We start from the raw sequence: 21,449 nt of genomic DNA, 5'->3' as shown, positions 1-21,449 counted from the left end.
GGGACATTGTCACCACCAGCCCCTCTGCTCCCCGCCACCGCCAGCCCCCAGCCCAGCTTGGCCCCACAAGGCGGCACCCACGGTGGTGGGGTGCTGCCGGCCGAGCGGGTGACGATGGCTGTCCCTTGGTGGTGGCACTCAGCTTCTTTTCAGCAGGCCAGCTCTCACGAGGCCCCTCCTGTGGCTTGGCTTATACCCAGGCTGTCACCTCCTGCAGCCACAGTCCATCTCAAGGTACAGAGTGCTCTTTGCACCCCAATCCAGCAGCCTGCTCCCCTGGAGAGTCCTGGCGATGCTCTGTTTGCTCCTTGCCATCCTTCCCACGGGTCCTCCCTCCCACTATCTGCTGTATCTAAATGACTTTTACAGCTTTTATGGCAGCAATATTTGTGCTCCCTCACCCTCGACACAATAACCACGGGGCCGCCGCGCTGCCCCCAGCCTTTCCCCGGCCCCACTGGCTGTGCCGGGACTTTGGTGCCCCCCTGCAGCCCACCCGGAGGGGTCTGAGGGGTGCTGCTGCTCCAGGGTACCATCCTGCACTTCCACCCACGGGGGGTAAGCGGGTGCTGTGACCATCCGGCATCACTCTGTGACGGGGCAGAGAGGAGGCCATTGTGTGCCCAGATCCGGCCTTGGCACTTCCCACCGCTCTCGGCGCCAGCTCGCTGCTGCCACAGGAGGTGACGGCCCCGTGCGCTTGCTCAGATGGGCAAGGGAGCGGTGGCTGTGCCAGCATCCCGCACGCCAGGGCTCAGCCAGTGCCATAACCACAGGGCAGCCCTCAGCTGCGCCTGGTACCCACCCGAGTCTCTGTGACAGAGGTGTTTGGGGCTCTGAGCTCATCCCCGCGGGGCTGGTGTCATCCAGGGGGGCAGGCAGCTGCCGCGTCCTGCCCTGCCTCGGCGGGACCGGTTCCCAGCCCGGGGTTAAGCTGCACCCCCCCCGGGCAGCACCGGCCGCGCTGGGGGACTAGAAAAGCTGGAATGTCCTCCAGCACCGCGGGAAGAGCTGCCACCCCCCACCCGCACCGAGCCTTCCGGGCATGTCCTTGCTCTCCCAGGACAGACAGCTCCCCAGGGCACCTCCAAGGTCTCCCCTCTTTTGGGTTGGTGGTGTGGATCATTTCCAGAGGGATGAGGACCATGGTGGCTGGGGTATGGCAACTCCTTGAGGTGGGTGTGAGGTAAAGGAGCCAAGGGGCTGCAAGCCCCATCTCCCACAGCCTGCCAGCAGTGAATCACCCCCAGGAGGGCTCCACCACGATGTCCCCCACCCCCTGTCCCACATCTCCATACCTGGGAACAGGAAAAGCTAATTCCCCATCCCCCCCATTTGAGGGTACCAAAATAGCACTCACACTGAGAACTGGCTGCTGGGGGAAGCACACACCTGAGCTGGAGGTCCTGAGGGAGTTGGTGGGGTGCCCAAGAGGCTGGTCAGACAGGCAGGCAGCAACACTGTGGTGGCACCCCCCAAAGGGACCAGGGCTTGGCCCCATCAAACACTCCCTGGCCAAGGGCAGCATCAGAAGGTTTTACTGGGGAGAAAAGGTGTCACTAGTGCTGGTGAAAGAGGGGGAGCTGGTGGCCACTGGGGTGGTGGAACTGGTTCATAGTCATCTGGCCTGGCAGCTCTGCCTGCTGGTCCCACCACCCCCTCCTTATCTACCACCCTGACACGGTGCCTGGGGCTGAGTGTCCAGGAGCAGGTGTCCAGTGGCTCTGTCCTGTCCCACGCTGGAGCCCAGCTCTGGGCGCAGCTGCAGGAGCTCCCAAGGAGTCAAAGCTCTTTTTCCAAGAGGGGAAGGTTAGGAAGACAGAAGGGAAGGAAAGACAGACAAGGCAGGCAGGGAGGCAGGCAGGGAGGCAGGCAGGCAGACTGGATGAAGGAGAGAACCTGGTGACCAAAGGCAAGGTGAAGGCTGAGTCTGCATGACCAGGTGGTGAGGTGGACTGAGAATTGGTTGAGGGAAAGAGAGCTGTGGTCAATGGGGCAGAGTCTGGTTGGAGTGAGTGGGGAAGTTGTCTCTGCTGGGAAGCAGAGCTGAAGGGACAGAGCTTAGTCACTGGTCTAGATGCCACAACCCATGGCTGTGGCTGTTACCATGCTCTTTGCCAGCCTTTGCTGGTCCTTCATCCCAGAGGCAGGTTTGGGGAGGGTCAGCTCCATCCCAGCTGGGTGCTGAGAGCCAGCTTGAGTCCATTTGATTCAACCAGGGGAAGAGCAAAGTGCTGCCTCTTGGGAGGAGCAGCTCCAGGCACCAGGACTCGCTGGGGGCCACCACACTGGAAAGCAGCTCTGTAGAAGGACCTGGGCACCATCCTGACCCTGGGCCAGCAAAAGGGCACTAGTGGTGCTGTGGGGGGGTGTTGGAGAAGGTTGAGGGAAGTGATCTTGCCCCTCAGCACTTCTGAGGCCACCCATGGAGTGCTGTGTTCAGCAAAGGACTCCTCAGAGCAAGAGATGGGGGCACACTGCAGTGAAGGGCCAGGATGAAGTCCTGCCTTCAACCCAGCACCCACACAGCAAATCACCCCCACCTTGGGACACCCCTTCCACACCTCCCTCACCGGGCCCAGGACTGGGCATAACACCAAGTGCAGCCCCAAGTGCCACCTCACCATGGCTGGGAGGACACAGCACCATGGCTGGGAGGACACAGCCCCCACACAGCACCATGGCTGGGAGGACACAGCACCATGGCTGGGAGGACACAGCCCCCACACAGCACCATGGCTGGGAGGACACAGCCCCCACACAGCCCCCAGGAAGTGTCACCTTCTTTAATTACAAACACAAACCAAGAACCAAGCCCTGGGAAGCTCCTGCTCCACCACGGGGCTCAGCTCCTCCAGCCAGGGCTGTGCAAATCCAAAAGGAAGGTATCTGGAGGGACCAGCGAGAGCTCAGGCCCCTTCTTGGCTTCCTCCTCCTCCTCCTTGCAGGTCAGGAAGCAGAGGTGGCAGCAGTATGAAGAGGACAGTCCCTGTGACACCAGCCCCACAGCCCGGGCAAGGATGGGCAGCGGCAGCGGAGGGCGCTGCGAGCAAGGCGCAGGGGGAGGCTGCACGTACAGGTGAGGAATGTTTGGATGGAGCAGCTCTGGCCCCAGGGCAGAGCTGAGGGTTTCCAGCCAAAGCTGAGGGTTTCCAGCCAAAGCTGAGGGTCTCTGCAGGGTGTGGGAGCCCCTGGGCCCCATCAGGCTCGCCGTGCCTTCTTGCTCTTCTTCTTCTCCTCTTTGAGAGCCGTGTCGTGGGCTTTCCTCTTTGCAGCCAGTTTGTTTGCCTGTGGGGAGACCCCCAAGGGCCACAGTCAGACTCAGGGCTGCTCCACCCTTGACCCCACCAAAGCCCCCAGCTGTCTGTGCAGCTGGCAGGGTGAGACAGAGAGGGGCAGCATCTTTGGTTGCTGAACGCGAGCCACGGCCGTAAGGGACTGCAAGGAGCTCTCCCAGGCCTGGTGACCCTGGGGCAGAGGCTTGTGGAGCCTCACCCCTGCCCACCCTCCTTCCCTCTCTCCTCACCAGCTAGAGGGAGAAGCCCAAGAGCTGGCAGAGGACAGGCACAGAGCTGGCTTCAGCCACGTGGGGAAGCACCAGGACCACCGCAGCCCCCCTGCCCTCCTACCTCCCGGGCTTTGCGCTTCTTGCCGAACATAATCTTCTTGTAGAGGTACTTCTCCCTCTTCTTCATCATCATGATGGCCAGGCGCTTCTCCTCGCTCTGCTGCTCCTGCTCCAGGCGCTGCTTGTCCTCCAGCCGCAGCTTGCCGGCAGTCACCTTCACGGGAAGTGCCTGCAGGGGAGCCCGAGAGCTCAGGGCCCTGGGAACCTCCCCTCTCCCTTCCCCACCGTTCACCGTGGACCACCGGAGCTGTGGCACCTTCCAGACCAGCAAGAAAGGCGCTGGGCACGAATGGGAGCGTGGCTGCAGGACCTCATGAATGGGAGCACTTGCAGGAGCTCTCCAGGAACAGCACAGCCCCAGTGGTGCCAGCACAGGGACCTGCCCAGGACACCCCACAGCGAGCGAGAGCCCCAGCAGGGACTGAACTCTGACCAAAGCTGCCTCCTCCTGCAGCTCCCACCCTGTACCTTGTTGCTCTGAGTCTTCTGCTCTTCCATCTTCCTTAATTTCATTTCTTCTTCCTTTTCAGATTCATCTTCATCATCCTCCTCCTCTTCATTGTCATCCTCCTCATCCTCCTCTTCCTCCTCACTCTCTTCATCTACAGAGGGATGACTGTTAGCCACAGGAGAGCCCGGAGCAGGTACAGCCCCGCTCGGCTCCTCAACCCCTCCGAGCCTCCCATCACCTGGGTTCTCTCCTCTCTGCAAGGCCAGCAGCTTCAGCTTCTCGGGAGGGACATAGTCCCCTTCCTGCTCTGTCACGAAGGGGGAGAGGTGTGGGGGCAGCAGCACGCCAGGGAAGTAGTCAGCCACGGGGAGACACATCCTGGCATTGACCGAGTCGAAGACCCACTGGGGCTGCAGGTAGCACCTGTGGGGCACAGGGACACAGGCTCAGGCAGGGGCCTGTGGCGACAGCCAGGGACCCCTGCTCGCCCACGTGGCCACCGTTCTGGGGACAGGCCGCTCGCCCCAGCCCACCTGCCCACGACCTGCTGCTGCAGCCGCGGCCGGTCCACGATGTGGTGAGTGATGGAGGGGTCGCCGGCCTCGTAGGTGGCTCCGATGCACAAGGACTTGTCCCAGGAGACCTGGCCACCAAAGCACCTGCCAGCAGAGCCCAGCGAGGAGTCAGGCAGCAGGGGGCCCTCAGGCTCACCTCACCCACGGGGGGTCAGGACCTGGGCCTCAAAAGCCCCAGAGAAGGGAGGGAGGGAAGCAGCACAACCAGGCCCCCGCGTACCGGATGATGAAGGCCAAGGGCTCTCGAGGCACCTCCCTGCTGAGGAAGAAGCGCAGCCCCTCGAACATCTTCTTGTGCTTCTCCAGGGCCTCCTGCTCCTTCTTCTTTGTGTCCATCTGTTCTGCTGTCTCCTGCTCAGGGCAAAGCATTCAGCCTCCTCCCCGTGCTGCCAAGCCCCACTCTGAAAGGAGGTCTCCCAGCGCTGTCCCCCCCCTCCCGCCAGCCTCTCCCAGCACCACGCCAGGCCCTGTCTGCACAGTGTCCTGTGCCTGGGCAGGGGCTGGCAGCCTGCAGACAGGATCACCCATGGCCAGGCTTGAGCCACCCCCCACCAGGCTCTTACCCCCTCCACTGGGAACTCGTCCATCTCCACCTCATCCTCATGGGCTGGTGCCACCACACGTGCCAGGCTGGCACTCAGAGCTGACAGTTTCTGCAGCAGGAGACCAAGAAGGTGTCAGAGGTCCAAACAGTGCTTGGAGGTTGGGAGAAGGGGCAGCCTCACGGTGTGAGGTGACTTCTCAGAGCAAGAGGTCAAAAGAGCAAGGGACCTGACAGAAATTCAGCCCTCTCCAGGTGCTGTCCCAGCCCTGCAATGCTCAGCATGGGGCTGTGGAGGGTTCCCACCGTGCAGAAGGGAGGCACAGCTCCTCCCTTGGCCAGGAGTTTGGCACCAGGACCCTCCACTAAACAGGGAGCTGGCTCTGCTCCTTGACCCCCACACACAGAGTCCTCCATGCCAGAAGGAAGGTCATGAGGAAAAACTTGTTTGTTGTGAGGGTGCTGGAGGCCTGGAGCAGGCTGCCCAGAGAGGTTGTGGAGTCTCCTTCCCTGGAGAGCTTCCAAACCCCCCTGGGCACTGTGCTCCAGGGCAAGCTGCTGTGGGTGTCCCTGCTTGAGCAGGGGGTTTGGGCTGGATGATCTCCAGAGGTCCCCTCAAAAAATCCCACCATGCTGGGCTTCTGCCTGTGGTCAGCACACCCACAGCACACAGGATCCTCCCAGAGCCCCCAGGGGTGGCAGTGCCCCTCACCTCCAGGTAGCTCTCTGAATCCATGGCATACTCCTTGCCCTCCACGGGCTTCAGCTCCGCATCAGCCTGGCCGTCGATCTGGGGGGCAACAGGAAGGCATGGAGGAGCCCCCAGAATATCCTCCCCTCCACCACTGGGACCCTCCAGCAGGGGCTTGCTTCACATCCCCCACCCTGGGTGGTCCCACCAGCCCCAAGGAAGCACCAGGCTGCCCCAAGGCAAGTGGTGAGCTCACCTTGGGGGGGTAGACCAGGTTGAGGGAGTGGTAGAGGCGGAAGTTGACGAAGCCCAGCAGGGTGGTGTAGAACTCGGTGAAGGTGGCCATGACTCGGTAATCCACGTCTGTGGGGTGCTGCAGGCACGGGGGGGAGGTGAGGACACCAGGACAGGCACAAGGATCTGTCCCAACAGGACAGGGAGGATCCTGTCTCCCTTCACAGGGAGCTCTGGAGGTCTTTGGCCAGACCCCGGGGCAGGGAGAGCTCCCTGGGCCCTGCTGCCAGCTCTCCACGAAGGGATCTGCTTGGCCAGATCGAGCACCACAGCCCAGCACGGATGGAGGCCTTGGTGGCTCGGTCCAGGTGAGGAGTGGAGGCCATGGTAAAGCCACACCAGGTGCCAAACCCAGCAGGGACTCAGCCAGCACAACAGCCAGAACTTAAGGGCCTGAGAAGTCATTGTCTGGGAAGGCCTTGGGGTGGCCAAGGAGATGCTGCAGGAGCAGGGGAGCGGAGCTCAGCATGGACCACACCAAAGGCCAGGAAGCTGGAAAGCCCCAACCCAATTGTGCCAAGCCTTGGGAGTGAAACAAGAGAGCTTTGCTGTGTGGTGAACTTCTGCCTGCCATGAAGATCTCTGGCAAGGTGCCACGTGGCTGCCTTGGCACGGCGGCACCCACAGCTCTCCCCTCACCCGGTCTGGATTGCACAGGAGATGCAGCACAACCATCCTGGCAGAGGGGGCAGGGTCTGAGTCACCTCCTCCCCAGGTGCCACCAGCCTCATTCCTGCAGGTTAATCTTTAATGGCTTAATGATCTTAATGGTTGACAAAATGACATAAAGACCCACGTAGACTGGCACTGCCAGCCACGGGGACACTGCCAGCCACGGGGGGGACAGGGGCACTGCCAGCCAGAGTGGGGTGGAGGAGGGCTGTGTCCCCACATGCCTCCTGGGCTGGGCCCTGTGGTGCCAGGCTCCTCAGCCCCATGGGGCTGTGGCAGTGTGGATCCCACCCTGCTCTCCCCAGCTACTCACATCGTGGGCAAAGGTGTAGGGGGTGATCCAGGTGATGGGCTGCCCCAGCACCTCGGCCTGGTAGTAGATGCCCTTGATGGAGAGGAAGACCTGTGAGGAACAGAGTGACAGCTCAGGGGGAGGAAGGCCAAGGGTGCTCTCCCTTCTCTTTAACCTTTTCCTCATCATTAGGAGTGTGACCAGCAAAGCCAGGGAGGTTCTCCACCGCCTCTACTCTGCCCTGCTGAGGCCACAGCTGGAATGTTGCATCCAGCCCTGGGCTCCCCAGCTCAGCAGGGACAGGGACCTGCTGCAGAGAGCCCAACAGAGGCTACCAGGATGAGTGAGGGACTGCAGCACTGCCCTGGGAGGAGAGGCTGAGAGCCCTGGGGCTGCTGAGGCTGCAGAGGAGAAGCCTGAGAGGGGATCTAAGGAATGCTTCTAAATCTCTGAGGGCTGGGGGGCAGGAGGCAGGGCACAGGCTCTGCTCAGCTGCAGCCTGGCATAGGCCAAGGGGCAAGGGATGGAAACTGCAGCCCAGGAGGTTGCAGCTCAGCAGGAGGAGGAACTTCTGCCCTGGGAGGCTCCCAGAGCCCTGGAGCAGGCTGCCCAGAGAGGTTGTGGAGTCTCCTGCTCTGGAGCCTCTCCAGCCCCATCTGGATGTGTTCTGTGTGCCCTGTGCTGGAGTCTCTGCTCCTGCTCTGGCAGGGGGCTTGGGCTGGGTGATCTCTGGAGGTCCCTTCCAGCCCCTGACACCCTGGGAGCCTGTGACCTGCAGGCTGACTGTGGGAGCGCCGCAGACGGCCTGCTGGGACTCACTGCCCTCCTGAAGCTGCCAGTAGAGCTGGCCTGATGCTCTCCTGGGGCACAGGGCTGCCAGCCGCAGCCCTGCAGCCTGCTGAGGGGCAGGGCCCGGGGCGCTCACCTTGCGCAGCGAGCGGGAGGCGATGACGTAGTTGAGGAACTCGACGGCCAGGCGCCGGCAGAGCTGGATGGTCTGCACGTGGCACTTGCCGCTCCGGGGGAAGGTGGAGAAGAGGAAGCACATGGAGAGGGCATCGTCCAGGTCCCGCAGAGCGTCCGTGAAGGTCGGGTACCTGCGCCCGGGCAGGAGGGGGGGGAGGAATCGCACCCAGCTCCGGCGGCGTCCCCCGAGAGCTGCCGGCGCTGGTGGAGGCCTCCCGTGAGAAAGGAACCAGGCACCAGGGAGCATCCATCTCCTGCACCTCCCACCAGAGCTGGGGACCCACAGGCATGGGGGTGTCCCACACGGGCACTGAGGAGCCCACAGCGGCCATCCAGGGTGGCCCAGCGCTCCCTGGGGAGCTCAGGTGTCGCTGCAACCAGCATGCAGCACACTTGCAGGTGAGGAACAGACAGCAGTTTGAGCAGAACCCCCAAGAACTGGAGCCCAAAAGAGGCAGGGACACGGTGAAGGCTCCAGTATGGAGGCAGGGACACGGTGAAGGCTCCAGCATGGAGGCAGGGACACGGTGAAGGCTCCAGTAAGGAGGCAGGGACACGGTGAAGGCTCCAGTATGGAGGCAGGGACACGGTGAAGGCTCCAGTAAGGAGGCAGGGACACGGTGAAGGCTCCAGTAAGGAGGCAGGGACACGGTGAAGGCTCCAGTAAGGAGGCAGGGACATGGTGAAGGCTCCAGTAAGGAGGCAGGGACACGGTGAAGGCTCCAGTAAGGAGGCAGGGACACGGTGAAGGCTCCAGTAAGGAGGCAGGGACACGGTGAAGGCTCCAGTAAGGAGGCAGGGACACGGTGAAGGCTCCAGTAGAGGGACAGCTCTGCAGCCCCCACCCTGTGCTCATACAGTTCTTTTAAGTTGGAAAAGACCTTGAAGGTCACAAAATCCAACCATGCTCAGTGCTCTCCTGTCAGCTCCACCAGCTCCAGGTCCTCCTGGCTTCCCAAGGAGCAACCCAGCAGCTCTGGGGCTCAGATGTAGGGAAGTACCTTGAGTACTGTGTCCAGTTCTGGGCCCCTCAGTTCAAGGACATTGAGATACTTGAATGTGTCCAGAGAAGGGCAATGAGGCTGGGGAGGGGTCTGGAGCACAGCCCTGTGAGGAGAGGCTGAGGGAGCTGGGGTTGCTTAGCCTGGTGGAGGCTCAGGGGAGACCTCATTGCTCTCTACAACTCCCTGCAGGGAGGTTGTAGCCAGGTGGGGGTTGGTCTCTTCTCCCAGGCAAGCAGCACCAGAACAAGAGGACACAGTCTCAAGCTGTGCCAGGGGAAGTTTAGGCTGGAGGTGAGGAGAAAGTTCCTCCCAGAAACAGGAATTGGCCCTTGGGATGTGCTGCCAGGGAGGTAGTGGAGCCACCATCACTGGAGGTGCTCAACAAAGGCTTGGATGTGGCACTTGGAGCCATGGTTTGGTTGTCAGGAGGTGTTAGGGATCAGGTCATAGGTTGGACTTGATGACCTCTGAGGTCTTTCCCAGCCTGGCTGACTCTGTGATGCCAGGATTAAGTTTCACAGCCACGCTGCTCTCAGGCTGACGCTTTGGCCTCGCCGGCCTCGGGAGGTCGTCTCCGACCCAAACCATTCCATGACTCTACGACATGGTGAAGCCTCCAGGGGTCCAGATGACCAGAGGGAAAGCTGCTGCCAGAAGGAGCAGAAGGTGCCTCACCTCTCCTTGACGATGTGGTCGAGCTTGTAGGTGGGCTTGTTGTCCTTCAGCCGGTCTACAGTGCCCCACTCGCTCTTGCCGTAGGCCTTCCGGAGCTTGCGGACGAACACCTGCGGGGCAAGGGGGAGCCCGGGGGGTCTGCAGGGGAAGCTCAGCCCTGGGCAGCCCCTCCCAAAGGGCACCCTGCAGGATACTGACCTTGTACTCCCGGAACTTGTTGACAATGGGCTCATGCAGGAGGAATTTGATGTCCTTCAGGAGGTAGAAGGTCCTGGGTGCTGTGGACCCTTTGTTCACCTTCTTCTTGTGCTTGGGCTCGTGGGGGTAAATCCCCTTCAAGATGCAGAGGCGCCTGGGAATGGTGATAGGGGTGAGACCCCCGAGAGCAGGGGACCCCTGGAGCCTTCCCCTCCACTGCTGCCACCCCTTGGGGTGGGGAACCCCAAAACTGGGCAGCCTGAAACCCCAGGACACACGATCGTGCTCCCTATGGAAAGGGCCACCCCACACACCCACCATGGGCTTGGTCTCCTCCTGAGGGGTCTGGGGGTCCTAAGAAGAGGTTCAGCAGGTCGGGGATGGTCTGGGAATATTCAGGTGTGAGAGTCATCTGAAGGGGGTTCAGGGGGGCTCTAGAGGGATCTGAGGTAGGGCATTTAGGGGACCCAGGGAGGGTTCAAGTGGACCTCTTGGGGTTTACAGGAGGGTTCAAGGACTGTTCAGGGAGTCCTGGAAGGGGGCCCAAGGGGGCTCAGATGGATTGTGAAGGGGTTCAGGGTGATCCCAGGAAGTCACGGGGTTGATTCTGGAAGGAGGGGGCGATGGGGATCCAGGAGCCATAGGGAGATTCAGGGGGTCTGTAGGAGTTGTGTGAGTGAGGGGGGGTGCGTTCAGGAGATCTAGGGGGACCCCCGGGGAGTCACGATGGGGTTCAGGCGTTCCAGGGGGTCCCGGTAGTCCCCGAGCACACCTGAAGTCGGGCAGGCTCAGCTGCAGCTTCTTCCGCGCCCTGTTGCGGGTGATGTAGTTGGTGGCGGCTCCCCGCTCGTACTGGGGAAAAAAAGGGGTGTCAGGGGCAGTTCGGTACCGGAGAGGCTCAGGATGCCCCGCGACCGAGGGGGGCTGCCCCGGAGCCACAGCGGCTGGAAATGGAGTAGAAACGGGAACCGGCGGGGTGGGAGGGATATGAAATGTGGCAGCCGGGCACGGCCAGCTGGAAGGACGGGGGACCGGGCACGGGGTGGAGGGGCACGGCACATGTGGGCACTGCCACCGCGAAGGGGCATCGCTGGCATCTAGAGACGGGGGGAAGCGCCGGCACCGGGGGGACGGATGGCAGCGGCGTGAGGGAGGCACGACACAGGACGGCAACGGGGAGCGTGAACACGGCCACTGAAGGGGGGTCGGGGAAAGGGGAGGGGGTGGAGGCTGCCAGGAGCCCTACAGTACCTTCTTCTTCTCCAGCCCACCCATGGCACCGCCGCCGCTGCCCGCGTGCTCCCGCAGCGCCGCAGGCCCCCGGCCTGCCTCCCCTCCGCCTGCTTCCGCCCTGCCTGCGCCCCAGCCTCGGAGCCTACCGGAGCCAAAGCCGCCCTGCGCCGGTCGCGGGGGACGTAGAGCGAGCACAGGGGGCAAGGAGGGCAGCGCGGGTACGGCGGGGCAGGACGGCCACAGCAGATTCTGTGGGCAAGCGGCGAGGCCGCGCCAGCTCAGGCGCGCCAAGGGCAGCCCGAGGGGCCTGGCAGGAGGGGGTCCTGCAGGACAGGCCACGCTGGGATAATGCGTAGAGCCGCGGGGTTTGCTGGGATATAGCGAGGCACAGGCCTGGCTGGGCTACACGGGGCTCTCGCCTGGCGCCGCGGGGCTTGCTGGGATATAGCGAGGCACAGGCCTGGCTGGGCTACACGGGGCTCTCGCCTGGCGCCGCGGGGCTTGCTGGGATATAGCGAGGCACAAGCCTGGCTGGACCACGCTGTCGCTAGGGGAAAGCCCCTGCGGGAAAGCCCCTGCCCAGACCCTGCTTCTTTTCCTCCCCTCTGCAGCTGGAGGCAGTCTGCTGGCTCCACGGCATCATCCTCAGCTTCTAGGCTCCCTCTTCTGGGCTGGGAGCGGTGTGTCTTCCCTTCCCTTGCCTGCAGTGGTTCAGAACCCCTGTGTGCACCCCTCAGCTGCTAAACTGGGTTGATCAATCCAGATTGCTAATGAAAACCCAGTTCCAGGGGAGCAGCAGAGTTACTGCTGTCAGAGGCTGTGGAGACAGAGGGTTCAGGATTCTCAGGGGTTTAGAATCACAGAAACATTTTGGTTGGAAAAGACCTTTAAGATCACCGAGTCCGACGATTCTTTACCATGGCTGGTGCTAACCCCTGTCCCTCAGCACCACATCTCTGCAGCTTTTAAACCCCTCCTGGGATGGGAATTCAACCACCTCCCTGGGCACTCTGTTCCAGTGTTTGAGAACCCTTCCAGTGAAGAAGTTTCTCCTAATACCCAGCCTGAACCTCCCCTGTGGTGTAATTTGAGTCCATTTCCTCTCTTTCTCGCGTGCTTTAATCCCCTCTGGGTTTTTTTGGGGGGTGGGGGCTAAATGTGACCGGTCGGTTTGACCCACACTGACAGTTTGGGTCATGCTGCCCCGGCTGTGGCATGGCATCCAGGGACGTTCGTACAGTTTGTGCCAGGTCAGAGAGTAGTCAGGAGGGAAGAGCAGCTGGGAGCAGCTTATCTCTACCCTGCCTGGGGCGGGCCACACTTCCCTCCTCTTCCCTTCGCTTCGCCTCCAGCCGAAGTCCTTTTCCTTTCCCGTTTCTGCTGACTCGGCTCCGGAGTGCGGAAACAGCCTCTGACAAGAACTCCCTCTTCCCAGCAGTGTCCCGGCTCGGCTCGGCCGGGCTCTGCCTGCCTCTGCCGCGCCGCGCCAGGCTGAACCATGCCTCAGCCCCCACTGTCCTGCTTCGGCATGTGGCTGCTCCTCGTCCTGCTGCAGGCTGCACTCCTGCCTGCTCAGCCCTGCGGTGAGTACAGCTCCCCGACGTCCCACCGCGGGACGCCGCTGGAGCTGGGCGTCTGACCCAGGTGGGATGGTGCCCAAAGGAGGTCCCCGAGCTGGCTGCAGTAGCCAAGAAGTCCCCAAGAGTAAGGCTGGGGCAATGGCCACCATCGCATGCTCCAGCCCCGTGCTCTGGCCCCTGGGAGGACGTTGGCCGCATGAAACCCCTCCAGGGATGAGTTTTCCAAGGCTGAGCTGTCCCCAGCGCCCATCAGGGTTAAGCCTCACTCCTGTGCCCCCCTTCCCCTGCCCAAAGCCTGGAGCCAACCTGCTCCTGTGCCACACAGGGTCCCTGGGGACAGAGGTGCCATCCCAGCACCCTGCCAGCCTGATGGGCACGGTGGGAGGGGGACCATACCCAGGACCTTGGGCATTCTTTGCTCCCACCTCATGTCATATCTTACCTTGTTTCTTCCCGATTTTGGGGGGCAAGAATGGAGGTTTTGGCACTTGAGGGATGGACGCAGAGGGCACAGGGGACACAGCAGGGTCGGGGTGCTGGATCTCCATCACCTCCGTGTCCCCACGCAACCAGTGCTGGGGGCTGCAGATGCCGTGGGGCCAGCGCCTGAGGTGGGTTCGGGCCCCTCCTGCCTCCCATCACCCTTCACTCCCTCTCCCTGGGCCACGGTGGGCAGAAGCCCCGGGGGAAGCAGCGGCAGCGGTGCAGGCGCTGAGCGGCCGGCTGCTGGGGCTGGCGTCCGACCTGGGGCGGGACCCCGACCCCAGCGTCTACCTGGCCCTTCGCCTGGCTGCGGACCATCACCTGGCCGGGGAGCAGCAGTACCTGGCGCGGCTGCAGGACACCTTCCAGAGCCGCTACAACCGGTAAGTCCCGAGGTGTGGAGGGAGGCACCGGGTCCCCGGCCATGTGCCTCTAGGGGATGTACCCTGTCCCCAGCACCACCCTGGCACCCTGCTGACACCGCATCTCCACAGGACCCTGGAGGAAGCTGGACCACCCCACGGCCACCTGCACCGGGATGCCACGGCTTTCAAGAGCAGCATGTACGTGCGTGTGTGTGTGAGCAGCATGTACACGTGTGTGTCCTGTGTGTGAGCAGCATGTACACACGTGTGTGTGTCCTCTGTGTGTGTGAGCAGCATGTACACGTGTGTGTCCTCTGTGTGTGTGAGCAGCATGTACACACGTGTGTGTGTCCTCTGTGTGTGAGCAGCATGTACACACGTGTGTGTGTCCTGTGTGTGAGCAGCATGTACACACGTGTGTGTGTCCTGTGTGTGAGCAGCATGTACATGTGTGTGTCCTCTGTGTGTGTGAGCAGCATGTACACGTGTGTGTCCTGTGTGTGAGCAGCATGTACACACGTGTGTGTGTCCTCTGTGTGTGTGAGCAGCATGTACACACGTGTGTGTCCTGTGTGTGAGCAGCATGTACACGTGTGTGTGTCCTCTGTGTGTGTGAGCAGCATGTACACACGTGTGTGTCCTGTGTGTGAGCAGCATGTACACGTGTGTGTGTCCTCTGTGTGTGTGAGCAGCATGTACACACATGTGTGTCCTGTGTGTGAGCAGCATGTACACACGTGTGTGTCCTGTGTGTGAGCAGCATGTACACGTGTGTCCTCTGTGTGTGTGAGCAGCATGTACACACGTGTGTGTCCTGTGTGTGAGCAGCATGTACACACGTGTGTGTGTCCTGTGTGTGTGAGCAGCATGTACACACGTGTGTGTCCTGTGTGTGAGCATGTACACACGTGTGTGTCCTGTGTGTGAGCAGCATGTACACACGTGTGTGTCCTCTGTGTGTGTGAGCAGCATGTACACACGTGTGTGTGTCCTCTGTGTGTGTGAGCAGCATGTACACACGTGTGTGTGTCCTCTGTGTGTGTGAGCAGCATGTACATGTGTGAGCTGCATGTGTGTGTGTGTGCTGTGTGTGTCCCCTGCATGTCTGTCACACGTGTGGGCTGATAGCTCCCTGTCAGGGGGTGTGGGGACTCACCTTACACATCCTGTAGCTGCCAGCAGCAATCTGCTGTCTGTGCCTAATCCTGTGGTCTCTATTTAGTATTTGCTTTCCTCTGGTCATGTTAACTTACACCGAGGGATGAGATGTCATCCAGGGGGACTGGGACAAGCTGGAGAGGTTGGGCCCAGGTGAACCCCATGAGGTTCAATGAGAGCAAGTGCAGGGCTCTGCTCCTGGGCTGGAACAATCCTCACTATCAATACAGACTGGGGGAGGAGGGGATAGAAAGCAGCCCTGAGGAGAAGGACTTGGGGGTGCTGATGGATGAAAAGCTGGACAGGAGCAGGCAGTGTGAGCTTGCAGCCCAGAAGGCAAATCACATCCTGGGCTGCATCAAAAGCAGCATGGCCAGAGGTGGAAAGAGGGGATCCTGCCCCTCTGCCCTGCTGAGACCTCACCTGCAGTGCTGTGTCCAGGTCTGGAGCCCTCAACACAGGAAGGACCTGGACCTGATGGAGAGGGTCCAGAGGAGGCCAGGAAAATGCTCCGGGGGTTGGAGCAGCTCTGCTACAAGGAGAGGCTGAGGGAGCTGGGGGTGCTCAGCCTGGAGAAGAGAAGGCTCCGGGGAGACCTAATAGCAACCTCCCAGTACCTGAAGGGGGCTACAGGAAGAATGGGGAGAGCCTGCCTGCGAAGGCCTGCAGTGACAGCTCGGTGGCTTGCAGGGGTGCGGAGGCGGAGGGGCCGCAGACGGGGCGGCTGGCGCTGTACCTGCTGGGGCTGCGTGCCACCTGCCCCCCACCGGATCCCAGTTCCCAGCGCTCACTGGTGACGTGGCTGAAGCACCACCTGGAGGAGGACTGGGCAGGTGAGAGCATCCCAGCGGCGAGCACCCCCTCCTCTGCTGGCACGTCCAGGCACGGCGCCACCGGCTCACCCCAGTGACACACACCTCCTCCCCAGGGTCCCGGCGGCACGGCCACCCCCTCACCAGTTACTACCAGTACGGCCTGGGCGTCCTGGCGCTGTGTGTCCACCACAAGCGGGTGCGGGAGGAGGTGATCCGCCGGCTCCTGGAGGCTGAGCACCACCACAAGTTCAGGCACGCTGGTGGCAGCGCCGTGGGTGAGGGTCCCCCCGCCGAGGACAGGCAAGGGTGGTGGCACCCCCGGCCGGGTGTGTGGCACCTGGAGCGTGTGACACGGTGTCCCTGCAGACACGGAGGCCGTGGCAGTGCTGGCCTTCACCTGCCTGGAGAGGGGGCGGCTGGTGAGGTCCCGGCTGGCGGCGGAGCTGCGGGCGGCCAGGCGCAGGGTGAGGAGGAGGATGGTGGAGGAGCAGCGCCCCGACGGCTTCTTCGGCAACGTCTACAGCACGCCGTGGGCCATGCAGGTGGGGGAAGACGTGCGGGGAGGCTGCAGGGGTAGGGGGGGTGTGTGTGTGGGTGGTTTGGGGCACAGGTGTGAGTGGGAATGGGTGCAGGAATGGGTGCAGTGTGGGTGCAGGGATAGGTGTGGGTGCAGGTGCAAGGTGGTGTGCAGGGTGGATGTTAAGTGCAGACTGGGATGCAGGGGTGGGTATGGAGGCAGGGGTGGGTGCAGATGTGAGGGCAGAGAAAGATTTGGGTGCAGCTGTGGGTGTAATATGGGTGCATGTGCAGAAGTGGGTGCAGGTGTGGCTGCAGATGCAGGCATGGCTGCCACCATGGGTGCAGAAGCAGGTGCCTGGGCAGAGGGAGGTGCCCTGGGGCAGAGGCGTGCCCTTGGTCCCAACCCACCTCCCACTCAGGCTGCTGCCCCACCACCTTCCTCCCTCCTGCTCCCAGGTCTTCATTGCCAGCAAGATGTGCCAGATGCAGGGAGTGTATGGCCAGGCCATGGCTGCGCTGCTGAAGAACCTCAATGCCTTCACCACCGCTGCCACCATGGCCCAGGTGCTGCCGGTGCTGCATGGCCACTCTTACCTGGACATCACCTCCATGCGCTGCCAGGAGGAGCCAGGTAGGAGCCAGGGTGAAGCAGGGAAATGGTGGGCAGCTGGGATGGGGTTGGCACAGATGCCACCACAATGGTGGCTTGGTGTCCACCAGTGCCTTGGTACCTTGGTGTCCATCAGCACCTGGTGGCTTCTTTCTCACAGACACACTGACACCCATCAGTCCTGAGCCACTGCCCGAGGTGCTGGGGACCATCATGGTGCAGCTGGTGGTGGAATGCCCCTTGCCAGGGTGTCCCCAGCACCGCCCCTATGACCAGCTGGTGCCCGTGCCTGCCGGTGCCTCCCTCCTGGATGTGCTCAGGGCAGCTGCTGCCCAGGAACCTCAGGACTTCACGTAGGTGGCGACCCGTGCCAGGGTGGAAGGACCCTCTGGGCATCGCACCTGGGGTGGCCACTTGCCCTGTACCTCTACCAGGGTCTTACTCCAGTCCCCACCACCCAGCTCCCTTAGAAGCAGACCTGCCCCCCTGCTGTCAGTGCTGGGCCAGACACTCACCCCCACCCCCTCCCTCCCCACCTGCCAGGTTTGACACCCAGGAGACCCCCCAGGGCCCCTTTCTGATCAGCGTGCTGGGACTGGAAGCCCAGCAGCGGAAGCGGCGCTACTGGCAGCTCCTCACTGAGCCCAGCACCAGCCTGCAGATGGGTGAGTGATGGCTGGGGGCCCCAGGGGGAGGGCAGCCGGGGGGCCCGGGCAGCCCCCCACGGCCACTCTCACCCCCTGGGGCCGCTGTGCCTGTGTCTGCAGGTGTTGCCGAGTACAGACCTCACGATGGGGACACCATCATCCTTCGCCTGAGCGAGTGGTAGAGGGGGCCAGGGCCCATGGCAATGAAATGCCCACCGTGGGCACCGGACCTGCCGGCTCCCTGCCTCCTGCTTTCGCCGCACCCCAAATCCGGGAGGGGAGGAGGAGGAGACAGAGGGTTTCACACACAGAGGATGTGCCCTGTGGGCACGGTGGAAGTACCCAGACCAGCAGCTCCTTCAGTCCCAGCACCTCTCAGAGACGGGATGGGCAGCCATGGGGAGTGGCCAGTTTTGGGGTCCCCAGAGCAGCTTGTCTGGAGGGAATCCAAATCCAAGCTTGTCCCCAAAAGCTGCCAGCTGGGGCCGTCCCCCTCTGTTAACCTCCGGGAGATGCCGTGGGGGGAGAAGCCCTTCCCACAGAGCCCTTACCTGCCCAGGGGCTCGGGGACCGCGGTGGCCCCAGGCAGCCGGCGGGGGACCTGCTGTGTGTCCCAAACCTGCGTGTTTCCTCCCGGGATGTAATCCACCCCCAAAACCACCCAAGAGAGGCCGGCAGCGAACGGAGCCCGGGGCGGTCCGGGGTTGAGGCGCGGATGCGGCGGCTGGGGGAGCGATGGCGGCGGCTCCGCTGCCCGCCGTTGACTCAGCCGGGGCTCTGACGCAGCCCCACCGCTGCCGTCAGCACGGAGGCGGCCCGAGCTCCGGCTACCTCCGGTGAGCGGCTCCGGCCGGGGTTCATGGCCGCCGGTTCCCAGCAGGCCTTGCTGCACCGGGCGGCATCCCCGGGCGGGCACTCCCGGACCCCCCCCCCCCCCGGAGTCGCTGCACGGCGGCGGGGAGGCGGCGGCGAGCCTCCGTCCCTCCGCTCCCCGCCATCACCGAACTTCCCGCTCGCTCCCGGCCGCTGCCGCCGCCTCCCTGGCACATGGCACCGACACCCCGGGGCTGAGTCCTGCCACCGCCCCCCCGCCATCCACCCCCGGAGTGGGTGACGCCAACGCCGCCGCTGCCGCTGGGAACGGGGGAGCCGCCACCGCCGCTACCAGCGCTGCCACCGGCGGCACCGACACCGGTACCGGCACGGCGCGGGAGGACGGGGCAGAGTGGAGGGTGGCAGCGGGGGGGAGCGGAGCCGGTGCTCATGTGCCTGCGTTCCCGGCGGGGCGATGAAGCAGCGATGACGATGGCAGCTGCCGAGAGGACCCTTCGGCCTTGGAAACCGGACCCGGGGCAGGCGGAGGGGGATCGGCCGCCCCCGGGGCCGTCGCTGCCCCTGACCCTCACCGTCCTGGCCTGGCTGGGCACTGGCACCACCATGGCCAGCCTCAACAAATGGATCTTCACCACCCACGGCTTCCGCTACCCGCTGCTGCTCTCGTCCCTCCACATGCTGTCGGGAGTGGCCGTGGGGTATCCGCTGGGCTGGGCGCGGGGTCCGGCCCCCCCGGTCCCCCGGCCCCGCGCTAGGATCTATCTGCTCAGCCTCACCTTCTGCACCAGCGTGGCCTTGGGCAACCTGGGCTTGAGCTACGTGCAGCTGGAGGTGGCGCAGGCGGTGGCCACCACCACGCCGCTGGTGACCCTGGTGCTGTCGGGGCTGCTGGGGGGCCGGCGGCACCACCCGCTGCAGTACGTCGCCATGGGGCCCGTCTGTGCCGGGGCCGCCTGCAGCATTGCCGGTGGCCTCCGCTTACACCAGCCCGGCTGCGGCTTCCTCCTGGCCGCCACCGTCCTCCGCGCCCTCAAGTCCATACAGCAGAGTAAGTGCCACCTGCCTGTCCCCGCCCTGCTCATCTGCCCTCCCCTGGCATGGCCCCCGGGGCACAGGGCTGCTGGTGTCACCTCACTGCCACCCTGGGGATAGTGATGCTCCCTGCTCTTCCTGGCCTTTGTGCCACTCCGTTGCTGCTCCAACCCTCGTGGCACCCTGACACCTGGTGCCACCCCAGTGCCACCTGCTGTCCCCTTTGGCCCTGGAATCACCCTAGTGCCCCCTTGGCCCCAGTGCCACCCCAGTTTCACCCACTGCCTGTCTAGTGTCACTTGCTGCCCACTTGGTCTCCGGTGTCACCCTCCGTGTCACCCCAGCCTCAGCGCTGCCTCCTCCGCACGCTGTCCCTGGTGATACCCCAGGCTCACTTCAGCACCATCCCTTGCTCACCTTGTCTCTGGTGCCACCTTGGCATCACTCCAGTGCAACCCTCTGCCCTCAATGTCACCCAATACCACCCTTTGCTCACTCATTCCCTGGTGCCACTCAGTGGGTCACCTAGTGCCACCTTTATCCACCCAGCTGTCACCTCAGGGCTGTGCTGTACTCCAGGCCCTAGGGTGATGTGACCCTCCTCTGTCCCTGGCTCCCAGTGATGCTATCCCATGTGCCTGTGCCACAGCAGGTGGCACAGGGGCACCCAAGCTGCCCCATCCCCACGGGCTCCCCTCACCAGCGCTGCAGGTTGCTGGGTCCCCTGCAAGTCCCCGTGTTCAGCAGTGCTGTCCCCATGTGTGGGGACACAGGCAGCCACTGTGCTGCCCAGGCCACAATGTCCTTGGCAGTCAGCAGGGAGGTTGTTTTTTGGCCAGACTGGGAACATTTCCTCTAGAGCCGGTGACTCAGGCAGGCACTGTGGGGACAGCTGCTGGCATGGGGCCGAGCAGCAGGCACGCCCCCCGAGATCCCCAGGGGCACCACTGGTGGCTGTACCAGGGGTGCTGTGGCCATCTGAGGTACATCACCACCTGGCACTCGCCCTGCTGCCCTTGTCGCCAGTGGGACACGAGGGTGGCTCTGGGGACACAGCTTGTGCCCCCCTGTGCATGCCTGTGTAAGGCAGTTGGCCTGGCTGTGCCTGCTGTCCTCAAATGACTTGGGGGGGACATGGGGAGATGGAGGGGACAGGCCACATGCCCAGAAACCGGGATGGGGGGTGTGGGGTGTATGTGTGAGGGGATGGAGCCCATGTTTGGTCCAGATCGGGGTGGGGAAACTGCCCTGTGAAACCCTGACCTGTGGTACCCTGGGCCCCCGTCTGGGGTGACCTGCAAACCAAGGTGTTCCCAAACTGGGGCCCATGGAAGGGGCTCCCCCTGCCATTTCCCCCTTCCTGGGGAGGGTGAGGACTTCTTAACCTCTTGGGCACAGAGCAAGGGCTCATGTCGGTGGGTGCCCTGCGGGTGCTGGGTACCTGAGTGTCTGCACTGCTGACTGTCTGTGTCCTCTCTCCAGGTCTGCTGCTGCAGGAGGACCGTCTGGATGCCCTGACCCTGCTCTGTTTGACCTCCCTGCCCAGTTTCTGCCTGCTCTTCGGGGCAGCCGTGGCACTGGAGGTGGGTCCCTCCTGGGAGGGGGTCCTGCGCTACGACGGCGCCCTCTGGGCCTGCGTCCTGCTCAGCTGCCTGGGCTCCGTCCTCTACAACCTGGCCACCTTCTGCGTTCTCTCCCTCACCTCTGCTCTCACCGTCCACGTCCTGGGCAACGTTGCCGTGGTGGGCAACCTGCTGCTCTCCCGCCTGCTCTTTGGTAGCCACCTGAGCGGGCTCAGCTACCTGGGCATCGGGCTGATGCTGGCCGGGATGTTCATGTACCACCAGCCGGACCTCATCGCCGCGGGCTGGGCACAGCGGCCGGGACGCGGCCGGCCCAGGCGGGAGTAGGGTCCCCAGCGGGGACAGGGGTGGATGGGAGCCTGGAGGGATGCAGGCCATGGGAGAGCGTGGCTCTGGAGGTGCACGTGTGCAGGTGCACGTGTGCTGGTGTGCACACCTACCAGTGTGGTGCATGGCTCTGTGTGCCCACGTGGGTGCTGGTGTGCACAGCTCTGTGTGCCCAGCTCTGTGTGCCCACGTGGGTGCTGGTGTGCACAGCTCTGTGTGCACAGCTCTGTGTGCCCACGTGGGTGCTGGTGTGCACAGCTCTGTGTGCCCAGCTCT

The 21,449-nt window shown here is 63.2% G+C and overlaps 3 protein-coding genes across 4 annotated transcripts; 2 read left to right on the top strand and 1 right to left on the bottom strand.

Annotated features, from left to right (window-relative positions):
* Nucleotides 1-3,143: 3,143 nt before the first annotated feature.
* Nucleotides 3,144-11,380, bottom strand: PES1 (pescadillo ribosomal biogenesis factor 1). Its single transcript, XM_054173181.1, has 15 exons — nucleotides 11,239-11,380; nucleotides 10,760-10,839; nucleotides 9,988-10,141; nucleotides 9,790-9,899; nucleotides 8,070-8,241; nucleotides 7,166-7,255; nucleotides 6,143-6,259; nucleotides 5,908-5,985; nucleotides 5,218-5,307; nucleotides 4,875-5,005; nucleotides 4,613-4,738; nucleotides 4,318-4,502; nucleotides 4,097-4,230; nucleotides 3,630-3,797; nucleotides 3,144-3,288 (listed from the first exon to the last, which is right to left on the bottom strand). The coding sequence occupies exons 1-15, from the start codon at nucleotides 11,260-11,262 to the stop codon at nucleotides 3,202-3,204; spliced, it is 1,746 nt and encodes a 581-aa protein (XP_054029156.1). The 5' UTR covers nucleotides 11,263-11,380; the 3' UTR covers nucleotides 3,144-3,201.
* Nucleotides 11,381-12,748: 1,368 nt separating this feature from the next.
* TCN2 (transcobalamin 2) lies at nucleotides 12,749-17,899 on the top strand. Of its 2 annotated transcripts, XM_054173008.1 has the most exons (10): nucleotides 12,749-12,803; nucleotides 13,477-13,666; nucleotides 13,778-13,846; nucleotides 15,497-15,639; nucleotides 15,735-15,896; nucleotides 15,988-16,163; nucleotides 16,597-16,771; nucleotides 16,911-17,103; nucleotides 17,294-17,415; nucleotides 17,518-17,899. In XM_054173008.1, exons 1-10 carry the CDS (start codon nucleotides 12,749-12,751, stop codon nucleotides 17,577-17,579), a joined length of 1,347 nt encoding a protein of 448 aa, XP_054028983.1. In that variant the 3' UTR covers nucleotides 17,580-17,899. The 2 variants fall into 2 exon arrangements, with proteins under 2 accessions (XP_054028983.1, XP_054028982.1); XM_054173007.1 differs by lacking the exon at nucleotides 12,749-12,803 and having other exon boundaries at nucleotides 13,148-13,666.
* Nucleotides 17,900-18,489: 590 nt separating this feature from the next.
* On the top strand, nucleotides 18,490-21,449 carry SLC35E4 (solute carrier family 35 member E4). Its single transcript, XM_009910258.2, has 2 exons — nucleotides 18,490-19,279; nucleotides 20,746-21,449. The coding sequence occupies exons 1-2, from the start codon at nucleotides 18,661-18,663 to the stop codon at nucleotides 21,171-21,173; spliced, it is 1,047 nt and encodes a 348-aa protein (XP_009908560.2). The 5' UTR covers nucleotides 18,490-18,660; the 3' UTR covers nucleotides 21,174-21,449.

This window comes from Dryobates pubescens, chromosome 25 (assembly GCF_014839835.1).
Source record: "Dryobates pubescens isolate bDryPub1 chromosome 25, bDryPub1.pri, whole genome shotgun sequence".
Taxonomy (NCBI): domain Eukaryota; kingdom Metazoa; phylum Chordata; class Aves; order Piciformes; family Picidae; genus Dryobates; species Dryobates pubescens.
The sequence above is the reverse complement of the archived record's forward strand: the minus strand, read 5'-3'. Positions and strand labels throughout refer to the sequence as shown.